General features: G+C 51.7%; 1 protein-coding gene across 15 annotated transcripts; it reads left to right on the top strand.

The window, feature by feature from the left end:
- The first annotated feature begins 4,131 nt into the window (after positions 1-4,131).
- On the top strand, positions 4,132-12,924 carry UCP2 (uncoupling protein 2). 15 transcript variants are annotated; one of them, XM_077960327.1, is made up of 9 exons: positions 4,485-4,609; positions 5,724-5,880; positions 8,706-8,755; positions 9,169-9,392; positions 9,553-9,763; positions 10,609-10,800; positions 10,880-10,981; positions 11,932-12,112; positions 12,487-12,924. In XM_077960327.1, the coding sequence occupies exons 4-9, from the start codon at positions 9,267-9,269 to the stop codon at positions 12,599-12,601; spliced, it is 927 nt and encodes a 308-aa protein (XP_077816453.1). In that variant the 5' UTR covers positions 4,485-4,609; positions 5,724-5,880; positions 8,706-8,755; positions 9,169-9,266; the 3' UTR covers positions 12,602-12,924.
- The last annotated feature ends 3,554 nt before the right edge of the window (positions 12,925-16,478 follow it).

The following is a 16,478-nucleotide window of genomic DNA, read 5'->3' as shown; positions in this document are numbered from 1 at the left end:
AGAATTTGCATTTTTAGGACTGTGAGCCAAATGAGAACTGCTGCTATGTTCATGCTTTATGAATTTAGCTTTATTTCATTCACACAATTCATGGAAAAACATGCATCTTTTAGCTCAGTGTTTTTCAATTCAACTTTTAAAATACAGGATGTGGGCTGGGCCCAGTGGCTCACACCTGTAATCTCATCACTTTGGGAGGCCGAGGCAGGTGGATCACAAGGTCAAGAGATAGAGACCATCCTGGCCAACATGGTGAAACCCCATCTCCACTAAAAATACAAAAATTAGCTGGGCATGTTGGTGCACACCTGTAGTCCCAGCTACTCGGGAGACTGAGGCAGGAGAATTCCTTGAAGGAGGTGGAGGTTGCAGTAAGCCAAGATCGCGCCACTGCACTCCAGCCTGGCGACAGAGCAGGACTTCGTCTCAAAAAGAAACAAACAAACAAACAAAAAACCAGGGTGTGTTACTTACCAAGGAAAATTCATGTACAATGGTTAATTACGTGACAAACATGTCAAGTAATTCCATCTGGCTTTGTGTCGCCATTTCCCCACCCCCCTTTTTTTAGAAACCAAAACCAAGAGGAAGAAGAAACATCAAAATGGACATGGAAATTAACAAATATATGATTCAATTTAATCTTCTAAGAGGTTTTTAAAAATTATTTTGAGATGGAGTCTCGCTCTGTCGCCAGGCTGGAGTGCAGCGGCACAATCTCAGCTCACTGCAACCTCCATGTCCCATATTCCAGTGATTCTCCTGCTTCAACCTCCCAAGTAGCTGGGACTACAGGCAAGTGCCACCACACCCAGCTAATTTTTGTATTTTTGGTAGAGATGGGGTTTCACCATGTTGGCCAGGATGGTCTCTATCTCTTGACCTTGTGATCCACCTGCTTCAGTCTCTCAAAGTGCTGGGATTACAGGTATTTTTTATTTATTTATTTATTTTGAGACAGGGTCACCCTGTCACTCAGGCTGGAGTATAGTGGCACAATCATGGCTCACTGAAGCCTCAACCTCCCAGGCTCAGGTGATCCTCCATGTCAGTCCCCCAAGTAGCTGAGACTACAGGCATGCACCACCATGCCCAGCTAATTTTTGTATTTTTTGTATAGACAGGGTTTTGCCATGTTGGCAGGCTGGTCTTCAACTCCTGGCCTCAAGTGATCCACCTGTCTCAACCTCCCAAACTGCTGGGATTACAGGTATGAGCCACCATCCCCCATCTCATCTGCTAAGTGGGTTTAAAGAAATTCAGTTTCAGCCGGGCGCGGTGGCTCAAGCCTGTAATCCCAGAACTTTGGGAGGCCGAGATGGGCGGATCACGAGGTCAGGAGATCGAGACCATGCTGGCTAACATGGTGAAACCCCATCTCTACTGAAAAATACAAAAAATTAGCCGGGTGAGGTGGCGGGCGTCTGTAGTCCCAGCTACTCGGGAGGCTGAGGCAGGAGAATGGCGTAAACCCGGGAGGCGGAGCTTGCAGTGAGCTGAGATCGGGCCACTGCACTCCAGCCTGGGCGACAGAGGGAGACTCCGTCTCAAAAAAAAAAACAAAAAACAAACAAACAAAAAAAAGAAATTCAGTTTCATGTCAATTTTAGAAATGCATGGTCATCAAATTTGACTTCCTTTTAAAAATGCAATCAGATAATTGTATGCTTGTTTGATGAGGGGAGGAAAGTTAATATAGCCAATCTACTCAATATTCTTAGCAGAAATTATCAGAGACTAAGGAAATGTTTAAGTTTTTCTCATGTTGGTTTTAATTACCTGATGTTTTCAGTTTTCTCTTTCATTCTTGTGTCTTTTTTTCATTTTCAGTGTTTCAAATACAGTTTGTATTTAAAGATTTAAAAGTTCCAAAACTGTAAGCACAGTGAATTGTTTCCTGGGATGATGTTAAAATTATACAACAAAATATATGAAACTTGTCAATTTGGTTATTAGCACATACAAAATATTTACAAATAAACGTGTGTGTGTGCGTGTACACACAATTCAGTGAAATAGATGTGAAACAAGTTTTCTTTTCTTTTTATTTTTGTTTTGTTTTTTGAGACAGAGTTTTGCTCTGTCGCCCAGGCTTGAGTGCAATGTCGCAATCTCAGCTCACTGCAACCTCTGCCACCTGGGTTCAAGTGATTCTCCTGCCCCAGCCTCCCAAGTAGCTGGGACTACAGGCGCACGCCACCACTCCCAGCTAAGTTTTGTATTTTTAGTAGAGACAGGGTTTCACCATCTTTGCCATGCTGGTCTCCGACTCCTGACCTCAGGTGATCTGCCCGCCTCAGCCTCCCAAAGTGCTGGGATTGCAGGCGTGAGCCACCTCACCCGGCTACAAGTTTTCAAAATATAGTTATCTGTACCCATACATTCTCTGGTTTGTCCACAGGACATCTTATGACTTGGGCAAGATGCTGAATATCCATGGGTGCAGCATTTGTATGTCTATAGGATTGCTCAGATCTGCCCCCACCCAAAAAGAATTTTAAGAGAATTTCTTGAGGCCAGGCACAGTGGCTCACACCTGTAATTCCAGTACTGTGAGAGTCCGAGTTCAGAGGACTGCTTGAGACCAGGAGTTCAAGAGTAGCCTGGACAACATAGGGAGACCTGTCACTACAACGAATAAATAAATTAGCCAGGCTTAGTGGCTCATCCCTGTGGTCCCAGCTAGGGAGGCAGAAGTAGGACTGCTTAGTCCCAGGAGGTCAAGACTGCAGTGAGTAGAGACCCAGTCACCTGCATTCCAGCCTGGGCAACAAAAAGAGACCCTGTCTCAAAAAATAAGTTAAATAAATAAATAATAAAAGTAGTTTAAACCCTAAACACATCTTTTTTTCCAAAGAGGACTTCTTAAAGACTTCATGCTGCATCTTGTTGATCTCCTCTTCCCTTTTTCAGAGTCCACGCTTTTAACAGTCTCTTTTGCCAAGGATAATAAGTATATAGTTTCTGGAATCCAGATCCTTCCCTGTTAGGACAGCTAAAGGGACAATTTTTGGTCTGCAGGCCTTTGCATCTGTTCTGCTGTCGGTCAGCAATCTCACGGCAAATTTGCCGAGCCTCTCCGGAATGCACAGCCAGACAGGGCTCAGCGCAAAAGCTAGAGAACCTGGCAGAGGGAGACCCACAGTGCCACAAATAATCTTTCTTTTCTTTTCTTTCTTTTTCGATCTCTTTGTTTTATTTCTTTCTTGTCTCTCTTTCTTTCCTCTCTCTCTCTTTCCTTTCTCTCTCTCTCTTTCTTTCTTTTTTCCTACATGGCAAGATCTCCTCATGACAGAAATAATCTGCCTTGACTTCTGTTTCCACGCTGCTTCTGCCAGGACCATGCGCTCGGCGTGTTTTTCTTTCCGCTGTAATAATCCAGGCCCTTCCCAGCTCTGGTCCCCTCAGCTGTTCCCTGGCAGTCCCTTCTGCTGGTGAAAACACATATGGCGCCGACCTGACCAGGGTGTAAGTCAGGGCTCGCCACTGTGTGGTGACTATCAGGCAGATGACTGAACGTCTTTGGGACTCCGTTCCCTCACCGTAAAATGGAGGTTAATACCGGCCTTCTTCTACTCCCTAAATGCACGTGTTTGTCCTGGCCACCGGGCCCAATTGTTGGCTGTTCACGCGCCGGTTACCCCCACAGGACGAGTCAGCCAATTAAAGGTGAACCAGGCCCGGTCCTGGGATGAGACTCATCCCAGGGCTGGACAAGCAGCGGGCCTGGGCCCGGCTCTGCCTTGTCACATGCGGGGGGCCAGCCCATTTGCTCGCGTGTGTATAGGAGCGTGAGGTCACGCTGGGTGCTCCCGCCCCGCCGGGGCCTTTAGTGTCCCTGGTCCCTAAAGGCCAGGCCGCTCCACCGCCGGAGAAGGCGCGAACCCCAGCCGAGCCCAACCGCAGTTGCGGGTTGCCGGACCACCTGTTGCTGCAGCTCTGATTGGTTCCTTCCCTCGACAACGCGGCGGCTGTAACCAATCGACGGCGAGGCCAGTCGCGAGACCCCGCCCCGCCCTGCAGTAGCCAGCCGCGCTCTCGCTGGCAGGAGGGTGGGTAGTTTGCCCAGCGTTGGGGGCTGGGCCCATAAAAAAGAAAGTACACTTAGACCCGACCCCGCTGAACGCTGTTAGAAACCGTCCTGGCTGGGAGGCAAGAGGTGTGTGACTGGACAAGACTCCTTTCCGGCCGTCAGTCTTGCCATCCTCACAAAGAGGTTGGCGGCCCGAGAGAGTGTGAAGCAGAGGCGGGGAGTGGCAAGGGAGTGACCATCTAGGGGAACGAAACAGTAAACGCGGTGATGGAACGCACAGAAATGGGAGTGGAGAAAGTCACGGAGAGAACCTTAGGCGGGACGGTCCCCGCGGAAAGGCGGCGGCTCCAGAATCTCCTCACCCAAGTAAAAGCTGGCACGCCCCGCCCCGCAGGCCCCGCCCCGGGCCCCGCCCCCGAGACTTGTGCCGCGCTGCCGCTCGCGCGGAGCCACACTGCAAAGCCCTGCTGTTCAAGCCTTGAGATCGACCGTCCGCGTTGGTCCTGCTCGCCCGACGCGCCCTCCTCCAGCAGATACACACAGCCGCACGCACTCTCGTGTTCTCCCTGAGGCTTGGTGAGCCTGGCCCCAGCCCTGCACCCTCTGCGCCCCCTACACCTGTTCTGCGTGCGCTGCCCGCTCTTCCATTTCCCTTCTCTCCCACCCAAGTTTGTACTCTTTTCTTTCTTTCGGTTTTATTTTTTGTGTTTGTTTGTTTGTTTGTTTGTTTGTTTGTTTGTTTGAGACAGGCTGTCGCTCTGTCTCCCAGGCTGGAGTGCAGTGGCGCGATCTCGGCTCACTGCAGCCTCCACCTCCCAGGTTCAAGCGATCCGCCTACCGAGTAGCTGGGATTACAGGCGCCCGCCTGGCTAATTTTTGTGTTTTGTAGAGACGGGGTTTCGCTTTGTTGCCCAGGCTGGTCTCGAACTCCTGAGTTCAAGCGATCCGCCCCCCCTCGGCCTCACAAAGTCTTAGAATTTTAGGCGTGAGCCACCGCGCTCGGCCTGTACAAATCCTTTCTGTCCTTGGTTCTTTATTTCTCTTCTCTTACTCTTTTTCTTACTCCTTTTTGTTCTTTCCCTCTTCCGTTCGGTTGGCTGTGGTTTGATCCTCCACCTTTTCAATCCCTCCTTTCCACCACGACGCCCAGCCCTGCCTTGGATGGGGACCGTCAGCGATGACCACGATGACCTCTCTCTCACCAGGCGGCTCCAGGCAGTGTTCCTGCACTGCCTTTCCCAGGGCTTAGGGGCTTTTTCTAGTGGGCTTTGAGCTGCTCAGTCTGGCCCCTGCAGGGCAGGCTCCCAGCCCATCCAACCTCCTCACAGCCCGGCCTGGGCCCTAGCCAATTCCCGGAGATTCTCTGTCCCATCGTGACCCCCTCATAACTCTCTCACTCACCAAAGTCTGATGACTGTGCTAGGGGGTGCTTATCTAGAGTACTGGGTGTTACAAAAGCAGAAGCCTGGACAAGAGCCAATTTGTGATATTAAGCAGGTGGGGTGGGGGTGGGGAGTGTACCTAGGTTCATTTTCTACCCTGCTTTTCCCCTTTCCAGTGTGTGCACTTAATCAGTCCCTGGGTGAGATGGGCCCTGTTCTCCATCCCCCTCCAAGGCATGGACTGGGTGGGCTTGTGTGTCTTGGGGCAGGTGGCCCTTTCTAAACTCTCCGCCTTTGCTCACCCACAGGACACATAGTATGACCATTAGGTGTTTCGTCTCCCACCCATTTTCTATGGAAAACCAAGGGGATCAGGCCATGATAGCCACTGGCAGCTTTGAAGAACGGGACACCTTTAGAGAAGCTTGATCTTGGAGGCCTCACCGTGAGACCTTACAAAGCCAGGTAAGAGTCCAGTCCAAGGAAGAGATCTCTTGCTGTCTCCTAACCCTGTGGTCTAGGGACAGGAGTCAGCAGGGCATTAACAAAAATAACTACCATCCCCACCCCATGACAGTGAAGTGGCTCTTTCCAGTTCACAGAGCACTCTCACACCTCCCTGCTCTCATTCTGGCCCTTCAGCCGAATCAAGCCGAGGTTCTTGGTCCCCATTTTATAAAGGAGAGAACAGGCCCACATGGAACAGTGACTGGCCCCAGGTCATCCTGGGAGCCAGTAGAAGAGCTAGGACAGGAACCTATTGTTCTAACTTCATATTTTTGATGCTAGCTTTTGACTATCCCTGAAACCGAGATTGGTAATAGCCTTGCGCAGCTCTGAAACTGGTTATTTGCTGGGCACTGTAAAATAGGATTAACTATTTCTTTTTTTTTTTTTTTTTTTTTTTTGAGACGGAGTCTCGCTCTGTAGCCCAGGCTGGAGTGCAGTGGCCGGATCTCAGCTCACTGCAAGCTCCGCCTCCCGGGTTCACGCCATTCTCCGGCCTCAGCCTCCCGAGTAGCTGGGACTACAGGCGCCCGCCACCTCGCCCGGCTATTTTTTTGTATTTCTTAGTAGAGACGGGGTTTCACCGTGTTAGCCAGGATGGTCTCGATCTCCTGACCTCGTGATCCGCCCATCTCGGCCTCCCAAAGTGCTGGGATTACAGGCTTGAGCCACCGCGCCCGGCCAGGATTAACTATTTCTAGGCCTGCATTTTAATTGCTGTCAGTAGGGCCCCCTTACCCACCCTCTGAAGGACCTGGTTTGGCAAACCCAAGGCAACGTTCAGAATGGCAGCTGAACCTCTGTGCACTTGTCTTTAGGCAGCAGCTGGGTCTTACTCTCTGGCCTTCACAACATCCTGCAACCCAGCTCAAGGTCAGGAATGTGATAGACTCATGTCATGATGTCTCTGATGCCCAGAGAAGGGATACCATTTGCCTGAGCCTTCTCAGGACTATTTAATCAGCCTGCGAGAACTTTCCTTGTGAAAGGCCCTGCCTGTGCCTGGGGCTGAGAAAACAGCAGGAAGGAACTGAGGAGCTGGGCAGCAGTGCAAAGCAAATACTACCAGCTTTGGTGCCTGTAGGTGTGGCTCTTACTCATCTCACATGGAAGTAAGGGCAGCCACCTTGCAGGGCTGCTCTGAGGATTGAGCTAATACAGTGCCCCGGGCATTGGGGTGGGGAAAGTTGTGGAGCACCTCCTGGGGGAAGGGGGTGTCAGAGCAGGGAACCTGGGGAGTCCAGGGGCACCTTCATCAACCCACTCTGTCATTTGAGCAGCAGTCTTCACTGAGCCTCGTGGGCAAGCTGGAGGGAAACAAGAAAAAGGTCAGGCCTTGTTCTGTAGGTCCCAGTGTAGTTGCTATTGTATCTTCATTTCCCTGGTTGCCCCAGCCACCTGGAGTGAGAAGCCCAAGAGGAAGCTGGGTGAGCTCTTTGTTTCCATGGGTCTCTGTATTCACAGCTGACTCCCTTCACCAGCCAGCTCTCATCTGAGCCCCAGCAACAAAGGCAGTCAGTCAGGCGGGGCTCAAAGCAGCTGCTCCAATGAAGTCAAAGAAATAAGCTCAGGGGAAGAAGCAGGTCACCCTCCCCAACTAGGGTGCTGGGCTCACTTCCTCCTGGGGCAGTGGAGGAGGGCGTGGTTCCAATTCAGAACAAAATGGGGCTTTTGGTTTCCTTATCACTCTTCACAGCTCTGACCTGTACCCCCATCCTTGCCTGTCTTGTGTAAGTGTGGATCCCCCTAAGTTGGAGGAAAGGAAACTGGCCCAGACAAAAAGGAGAGCAATTTTCTTTGCATCACATGGTAGGCCAGGAGGAGTCTAATGCCCCAGAGTTTACTCTCAGCCCCCAAAATCACCTAGTTGAATGTTACCTTATCTAAGAAGTCTTTAGTTTTGTTGTTGTTGTTGTTTGAGACAAGGTCTCACTCTCTCACCCAGACTGGAACACAGTGGCACAATCACAGCTCACTGCAGCCTTAGCCTCCTGGGCTCAAGTAATCCTCCCAAGTAGCTGGGACTATAAGCATGCACCATCATGTCCAGCTAATTTATTTTTATTTATATTTTTTAGACAGGGTCTCACTATGTTGCCCTGGCTGGTCTTGAACTCCTGGGTTCAAGCAGCCCTCCCACTTCGGCCTCCCAAAGTGCTAGTTTGTTTTTGGTTTTTGGTTTTTTTTGAAACAGTCTTGCTCTGTCGCCTAGGCTGGAGTGCAGTGGCACAATCTCAGCTCACTGCAGCCTCCACCTCCTGGGTTCAAGCGATTCTCCTGCCTCAGCCTCCTAAGTAGCTGGGAGTACAGGTGCGTGCCACCACACCCAGCTAATTTTTGTATTTTTAGTGTAGATGGGGTTTTGCCATGTTGGCCAAGCTGGTCTCAAACTCCTGACCTCAGGTGATCTGCCTGCCTCGGCCTCCCAAAGTGTTGGAATTACAGGCATGAGCCACTGCACCCGGCCCAGGAAGTCTTTTCTGATCACTCACTCTTCCTTCTCTCCCGATGGCATTGGTTGTTCCCTCCTTTGCATTTTGAGAGTATGTCCTGTAAGCCTCAAACGCAGCTTGAATCATCTGCCCACCCACCCGCTGTGCCCAACAGTAAGCCTCCTCTAGGGTAGATATTATCTCCTGCATCTCAGTGAACTACTGCCCAGCAAAGTCACAAAACAGTGACTCTGGAGATCCTAAGCTATGTGGGAGCTGGAGGAGAGAATTAGACTGACGGTCTGGGAAGGGACTGAATTCATCATCTTGTACCTTCCTTTTCTTCTTAAGTTCCAGACCCGTGGAAACCATTCCTGCCTAGACATCCAGAAGATAAGCGTGTGGGTCTGTGCCTGTCGGGTCTTAGTCTGGGTGAAACTTCCTCCGCTTCTGTCAGCTCTCCAGATGAATCACAGAAGCAGGAACATGGGCATCATCAGTGAAACCTCTGCATCCAGCAGACAGAGGGCTGGTCCAGTGGCTGTTTATGAGGCAGCGCTAGGAGAGCTCTGATCCAGACTCTCCCTGTATTGAAAGGGAGGGAGCCCTTCATGAAGTATTGACTGCTTGAGCAGGAATTGCTTCACCAGTGCCTAATTGAGTGCCTCTCGAGTTCACATCTATTTTCCCTCATGAGGCCACTTGGAGTCTTGCTGAGGGGCTTGGTGCTATTAGGGAAGCTGGGGTTGGGGATGGTGAGCAGGGAGGGCCTGGGGACATCGTGGCTAATGGGGCTTCTCTCCTCTTGGCTTAGATTCCGGCAGAGTTCCTCTATCTCGTCTTGTTACTGATTAAAGGTGCCCCGTCTCCGGTTTTTCTCCGTCTCCTGGGAGGTAGCAGGAAATCAGCATCATGGTTGGGTTCAAGGCCACAGATATCCCCCCTACTGCCACTGTGAAGTTTCTTGGGGCTGGCACAGCTGCCTGCATTGCAGATCTCATCACCTTTCCTCTGGATACTGCTAAAGTCCGGTTACAGGTGAGGGGATGAAGCCTGGGGATCTTGATGGTGTCTACTCTGTTCCCTCCCCAAGGACACAGACCCCTCAAGGGCCAGTGGGTATTTGGAGCATCAAGATGACTGGAGGTGGGAAGGGCAACATGCCTATCCCTGTAGCTACCCCGTTTTGGCCTTGCAGATCCAAGGAGAAAGTCAGGGGCCAGTGCGCGCTACAGCCGGCGCCCAGTACCGCGGTGTGCTGGGCACCATTCTGACCATGGTGCGTACCGAGGGCCCCCGAAGCCTCTACAATGGACTGGTTGCCGGCCTGCAGCGTCAAATGAGCTTTGCCTCTGTCCGCATTGGCCTGTATGACTCTGTCAAACAGTTCTACACCAAGGGCTCTGAGCGTGAGTATGGAGCTAGGCTGGAGGCCCCTTGGCCCTTTTTTCTCAGTGATGATAGATCTTAGTTCATTAAGCCATATAGGTGTTTTTAGGCCTCATGATCCTTAGGAAGATCAGAGGAACAGAGAACTGGAAGGGCCTGGTCCTCCGCATAGTTCCCGAGCACCTGCGCTACACCAGGCTCTGAGCAGGGCATCATCCCATGACAGTCCTCACCACCACCTTGGGAGTAGGCAGTATCATCCCAGTGTTATAGAAGAAGAGACTGAGGTGGGAAGGCAGTGGGTAGAGGGGGACTTTGGCCAAGGGCACACAGTAGAGAGCCAGGACACTCGCCTTCAAGGCCAGCGTTCTTCCCTTTCACCTCCTTACTATGCTCTGCCAACCCTCCATTTTACATATGAAGAAACAGAGCCCCAAACAAAAGTTTTCTTTCCCAAGATCACATGGCAGGAAGAAGTAAAGCTGACCTGAGATCCCAAGTCTTAGGAGTCCCGGTCCTCAGAAAGCCACTTCTCTCTGAGCCTTGGTTTTACATTTGTCAGATGGAAATGATTGTGATTTCTCAGGGCTGTTGAGCAGGTAAATGAAAATGTTTTATGAAAGAAAGCACCAGGTTTCATTTTGGTCTTACCCCTTGCTGTGTCCCTATCAAGGAGTAGACATTCATAGGGATATTTTGTTTGATGTGAGGAGTTCTTAGAGCAAGAGCTTGTAGAAGGCCAAAAGCTTCTGGATTCTATTCCCCAAAGCAGGAGATGACAGTGACAGGGTGGTTTTGGTGAGGAGAGATGAGGTAAAAAACCAGTGCAAGCCCGCTGGCCACTGACCCCCTGACTCGCCCACAGATGCCAGCATTGGGAGCCGCCTCCTAGCAGGCAGCACCACAGGTGCCCTGGCTGTGGCTGTGGCCCAGCCCACGGATGTGGTAAAGGTCCGGTTCCAAGCTCAGGCCCGGGCTGGAGGTCGGAGATACCAAAGCACCGTCGATGCCTACAAGACCATTGCCCGAGAGGAAGGGTTTGGGGGCCTCTGGAAAGGTGTGTACAGTTGTTTTCTTTTCCCCTTTTCCTCCTCCCTGATTCTCTGGTCTCACCCAGGATCTCCCTCTTCCTACAGGGACCTCTCCCAATGTTGCTCGTAATGCCATTGTCAACTGTGCTGAGCTGGTGACCTATGACCTCATCAAGGATGCCCTTCTGAAAGCCAACCTCATGACAGGTGAGTCACAAGGTTGATGGTGCTGGGTCTCACCCTTCCCCCGTGCCGGGAGCAGGTACAGGGGTCTAGTTGACACCAGAAGCCTACATCTTTTCATCCTATTTGCCCTTTGCAGGGAGAGTAAGATATATCTCTTACTTGCCATATTGAAGCCAACTAGGATGAAGCTCCCACTTTGCATATTGAGGAACTGAGGCTAGATTGGCACAACGACTCTTTCCGGTCCTCAGAAGAGGTCTCAGCTGGAGTCCCTGTCTCTTGTTTTTGTTTTTTGTTTTGTTTTTTGTTTTGTTGAGACAGAGTCTCACCATGTAATCTCGGCTCATTGCAACCTTCTCCCGGGTTCAAGCAATTCTTATGCCTCAGCCTCCTGAGTAGCTGGGATTACAGATGTGCGCCAGCACACTGGCTAATTTTTGTATTTTTAGTAGAGACAGAGTTTCACAATGTTAGCCAGGCTGGTCTCGAACTCCTGGCCTCAAGTGATCCACCCGCCTTGGCCTCCCAAAGTGCTGGGATTACAGGTGTGAGCCACCGCGCCCCACCCTCTTATTTGTTTTTTGAGACAGGGTCTTGCTGTGTTGCCCAGGCTGGAGTGCAGTGGGGTGATTAATGGCTCCTTGCAGCCTCGATCTCCCTGACTCAAGCAATCCTCCCACCTCAGCCTTCTGAGTAGCTGGGACTATAGGCACGCACCACTATGTCTGGCTAATTTTTGTATTTTGTAGAGACAGGGATTTGCCATGTTGCCCAGTCTGGTCTTGAACTGCTGGGCTCAAGTGATCCACCCACCTCAGCCTCCAAAAGTCCTGGATTACAGGCATGAGCCATTGTGCCCACCCTCTCTGTCTCTTTAAAATCGTGAAAACTCTTAGCTACTTAAGTATTCTCCTTCCTTCTGGAATGATGAGTGAAGAATCTTGACTGTCTTGCCTGCTCCTCCTTGGCAGATGACCTCCCTTGCCACTTCACTTCCGCCTTTGGGGCAGGCTTCTGCACCACTGTCATCGCCTCCCCTGTAGACGTGGTCAAGACGAGATACATGAACTCTGCCCTGGGCCAGTACAGCAGCGCTGGCCACTGTGCCCTCACCATGCTCCAGAAGGAGGGACCCCGAGCCTTCTACAAAGGGTGAGCCTCTGATCCTCCCCACCCAGTTCAGGCCTCTTGGCTATGCATGTCTATCATGGGTGGGAGAGGAGCACCCGGAAGTGAGTATCAGCCCAGTGGGTTGATAGCCCAGGCTATTTCTGATCCCACTCCTGGCATTTCGCCAGCTTTCACTTATCCCTTTAATTCCTTCCTCCCAGAATTGCTACCATCACAATTTTGTATTTGTTAAACGGAGACTCAAAGGGAATTCATACCAGGCAGCTGTGAGCTCAGTTCACTGAGTCCTCCCAGTCTCCTCTGGGACAGAGCCACTGGGTTGGATTGAATACCAGGCCCAGTGAGGAAAGTGGGAGGTGGAGGTACTCCCATGACCTGTGTTTTTTCTCCCCTAGGTTCATGCCCTCCTTTCTCCGCTTGGGTTCCTGGAACGTGGTGATGTTCGTCACCTATGAGCAGCTGAAACGGGCCCTCATGGCCGCCTGCACTTCCCGAGAGGCTCCCTTCTGAGCCTCTCCTGCTGCTGACCTGATCACCTCTGGCTTTAGCTCTAGCCGGGCCATGCTTTCCTTTTCTTCCTTCTTTCCCTTCCCTCCTTCCCTCTTTCCCCGCCTCTCTCTTCCGTGCCTTTACCCACCACCTTCCCTCTCTCCACATTGTCATCTCCTCATTGTCTCTCAGTGCTGGTGGAGCTGACATTTGACAGTGTGGGAGGCCTGGTACCAGCCAGGATCCCAAGCCTCCCATCCCTTGGAACATTCAGCCAGAATCTTCGTCCTGCCCCCCGCAGCCCACCCTAGCCCACTTGTCACCCATAAAGCAAGCTCAACCTTGGTGTCTCCTCCTTCTCTTGTAGCTGTTACCAGAGGTCTTGGTCCGATGGCCTTTTTGGTACCTGGTGGGCAGGGGAGGAACCACCTGACTTTGAAAATGGGTGTGATCCACCTTCTACCTCCAGCATCCAATCTGCAGCCCGTGGAGGTCATCCAGTCCATTTCTTTTCAGACCTAGGCCCTGCACTAACATGGGGAGAGCAGGAGCCACCTGAGAGACAGCAGTGGCCTTGCTCTCGCCTCCCCTTCTTTTGCCAGGCCACTTGAGCTCTTACTCAGAATCTGGTACCCTAGTGCCTGCCATCCCAACCCCCCACCCCAGCCACAGGCCTGTTTATCTGCACAACAAGAGTGCTCCTCTCTGCCCTGCATCTCCTGCAGTTCCAGAGGAACATGAGACTCTTCGATGCTGTCAACTTTATTTTATTCCACTTTACAAACGGAGGGAAGACCCACCTCTCCCAAAGTCCCAGACCTTGTGAGAACAAGTCAGCCTCCTTCCACCCTCCACAGCCATACCCACAGAGGAAGTGTTACTGAACTGGGTGGAGCAGGCCCTGACTCCACAGAGGGTGGGTGGAGGCTGCAGGGTAAATATCCGGTTTCTGCCTGAGGATACTTTCCATTTGTGTTTTTTGTTGTTTTGAGACAGAGTCTCACTTGCTGCCACCCAGGCTGGAGTGCAGTAGTGCAATCTCGGCTCACTGCAACCTCTCCCAGGTTCAGGCAATTCTCCTGCCTCAGCCTCCCAAGTAGCTGGGATTACAGGCATACACTATCACACTTGGCTAATTTTTGTGTTTTTTTTTTTTTTTTTTTTGAGACGGAGTCTCGCTCTGTAGCCCAGGCTGGAGTGCAGTGGCCGGATCTCAGCTCACTGCAAGCTCCGCCTCCCGGGTTCACGCCATTCTCCGGCCTCAGCCTCCCAAGTAGCTGGGACTACAGGCGCTGCCACCTCGCCCGGCTATTTTTTGTATTTCTTAGTAGAGACGGGGTTTCACCGTGTTAGCCAAGATGGTCTCAATCTCCTGACCTCATGATCCGCCCATCTCGGCCTCCCAAAGTGCTGGGATTACAGGCTTGAGCCACCGTGCCCGGCCAATTTTTGTGTTTTTAGTAGAGACGGGGTTTTGCCATGTTGGCCAGGCTGGTCTCGAACTCCTGATCTCAAGCAATCCACCTACCTCAGCCTCCCAAAGTGCTGGGATTACAGGCGTGAGCCACCGCACCTGGCCAGGATACTTTCCATTTGGAGTCTCACCACAGCCCCTCTCCACCTGCCCCCGCCCCAGCTAGGGATCCAAGGAGTCCATAGGAAACCAGGGCTTTGGCTACACAGGGGTCTCCGCTTCTCTGTCCCTGTTCTTATCACCTGCCCTCAGAGGCAGGTAGGCAGGGCTACTACAATTTCAAGGAGTGGAGACTGTGAGGTCCCAGAATCCCAAGGCATCTTCTGTAGGGCTGGGCCCTTAGTAATATGTCACTCAGACCCAGTTCGTAGGTGTCTGAAGAAGCTGAGGCTTGACACAGGCGATGCAGGCAAGAACACCCAGAAAGTCCGCTACTGAACTGGGACCGGGACCCAGTCCTCCTTCCCCTTCTGGACTCCCCAAGACCAATGCTGGGGTCCTTGGGGAAGCTTGTTTGGCAGCTGTGGAGCCAGGCCCTGAGAACACAACCACCCTCCCTCTTCCCTCAGCCTCAAGCAGCTGACGCCACTGCTCCTTCCCCTCATTAGCCCAGTGGTCAGAGCTGGAGGCTAGACCCTTCAGTGCTTGGGTTGAGGGCCAGGGCGTTAGACTGGTTCTTGGAGAAGGAACGAGGGTCCAGGATTCTTCAGCTTCCTTCTTAGTTTTTGACAAATTGATCTGAGGCCCCATAGTCCTCGGGAGGGACAGGGTTGAGTGCCATAAGGTGGCAGACCAGGTTAAGAGTTGACAGGCAGCCCAGGCAGGCTGCAGGGGGTGGCATGTACGGAGGACCTGGCCAGTGCTTTATGTACCTTCTCACACTAATCCTTTGAGGCAGGCTGTTAGCTCTGCTCTGGACGAGAGGAAGGAGAGGCAGTTTAGTAGGTGTGTGTCAAAGCTAAACAGGCCAGGTGGGCATGACCAAGTCAGCTGGTTCATTCAGCAGCCTTAATAGACATGAGGCTACCCACCTTCATTGTGGTTCTGGGTGTGGCCTTGGGACAATGAGCTGGGAACAGTGGTAGGAACCACTGGAAAACATACCAGTGGGTCTCATTCATTCTGATCAGAGGTAGATCAATTCTCTTTGGTCCCCAACCCTTTAATGCCTATTAAGTGGGCATATGATAAGCCGTGCTTTGCCTAATTCAAGGTAGCGCCGAAGATCACTGAGGTAATAGGAATCTCCTAAGGGACTTTCAGGCCTGAGACCCAGGCTTCCTTCAGAGCCTCATGATAAGGAGTAGGCTTTCCTGCTGCCCTACAGGGGACCTAGAGTTCAATAATTTCACAGCCCTGGCTCTACTTTCACAGCCCCTCTCAATTCAGGGCTTGCTCTCAGAACAGGGCAGCTCTCACCACCCCACTCCACCTGAGTCCTGCCCCTGAGTATTTCATGCCTCACCATCTGGTTTCCATGAAAGGCCTGCAAGGTAGGGGCTACAAGCTTTAAGAGAGATGAAGTGACTTGCCCAAAGGCACACAGCTGGCTAGTAACACACCTGGGATCCAGAACAGGTGTATCTGACTCCAAAGCCCACATGCTTTTAACTACTGTGCTGAAATGCTTCCTGGAGCCTTGGTCCTGGAGTCTTCATCGCAAGGTCTTTGGGCAGCTGACTTTACGGTGAATGTTTTTTGTTTTTTTTGTTTTTTTTTGTTTTTTTTTTTGAGACGGAGTCTCGCTGTGTCACCCAGGCTGGAGTGCAGTGGCGCGATCTCGGCTCACTGCAAGCTCCGCCTCCCGGGTTTACGCCATTCTCCCGCCTCAGCCTCCGAGTAGCTGGGACTACAGGCGCCCGCCACCACGTCCGGCTAATTTTTTGTATTTTTAGTAGAGATGGGGTTTCACCATATTAGCCAGGATGGTCTCGATCTCCTGACCTCGTGATCCACCCGCCTCGGCCTCCCAAAGTGCTGGGATTACAGGCTTGAGCCACCGCGCCCGGCCTGTTTTTTGTTTTTTTGAGACAGAGTCTCGCTCTGTTGCCAGGCTGGAGTGCAGTGGCACGATCTCGGCTCACTGCAACCTCTGCCTCCTGGGTTCAGGTGATTCTCCTGCCTCAGCCTGCCAAGTAGCTGGGATTACAAGTGAATGCCACCATGCCCGGCTAAGTTTTGTATTTTTAGTAGAGAAGAGGTTTCACCATGTTGCCCAGGCTGGTCTCAAACCCCTGACCTTGTGATCCACCCGCCTCGGCCTCCCAAAGTGCTGGCATTACAGGCGTGAGCCACTGCGCCCAGCCCATGGTGATTTTTTTAATGACAAAAGTGCTACTGAACCCCCATTTAAGAAAAAGCCTTAAGCTGATGTGATTTGAATGGTGGAGTCCCAAGCAATCTGAACGTGGGGCCATTTCTGGC

This window comes from Macaca mulatta, chromosome 14 (genome assembly GCF_049350105.2).
Source record: "Macaca mulatta isolate MMU2019108-1 chromosome 14, T2T-MMU8v2.0, whole genome shotgun sequence".
Taxonomy (NCBI): Eukaryota; Metazoa; Chordata; class Mammalia; order Primates; family Cercopithecidae; genus Macaca; species Macaca mulatta.
This window is presented reverse-complemented; position numbering and strand designations above follow the sequence as displayed.

Coding starts and splice junctions, on each gene's coding strand:
- UCP2 (XM_077960326.1), top strand. CDS start 9,267: ATGGTTGGGTTCAAGGCCACAGATATCCCCCCTACTGCCACTGTGAAG. Junction 9,393..9,552: donor CTGCTAAAGTCCGGTTACAG/GTGAGGGGATGA, acceptor TTGGCCTTGCAG/ATCCAAGGAGAAAGTCAGGG. Junction 10,801..10,879: donor GTTTGGGGGCCTCTGGAAAG/GTGTGTACAGTT, acceptor CTCTTCCTACAG/GGACCTCTCCCAATGTTGCT.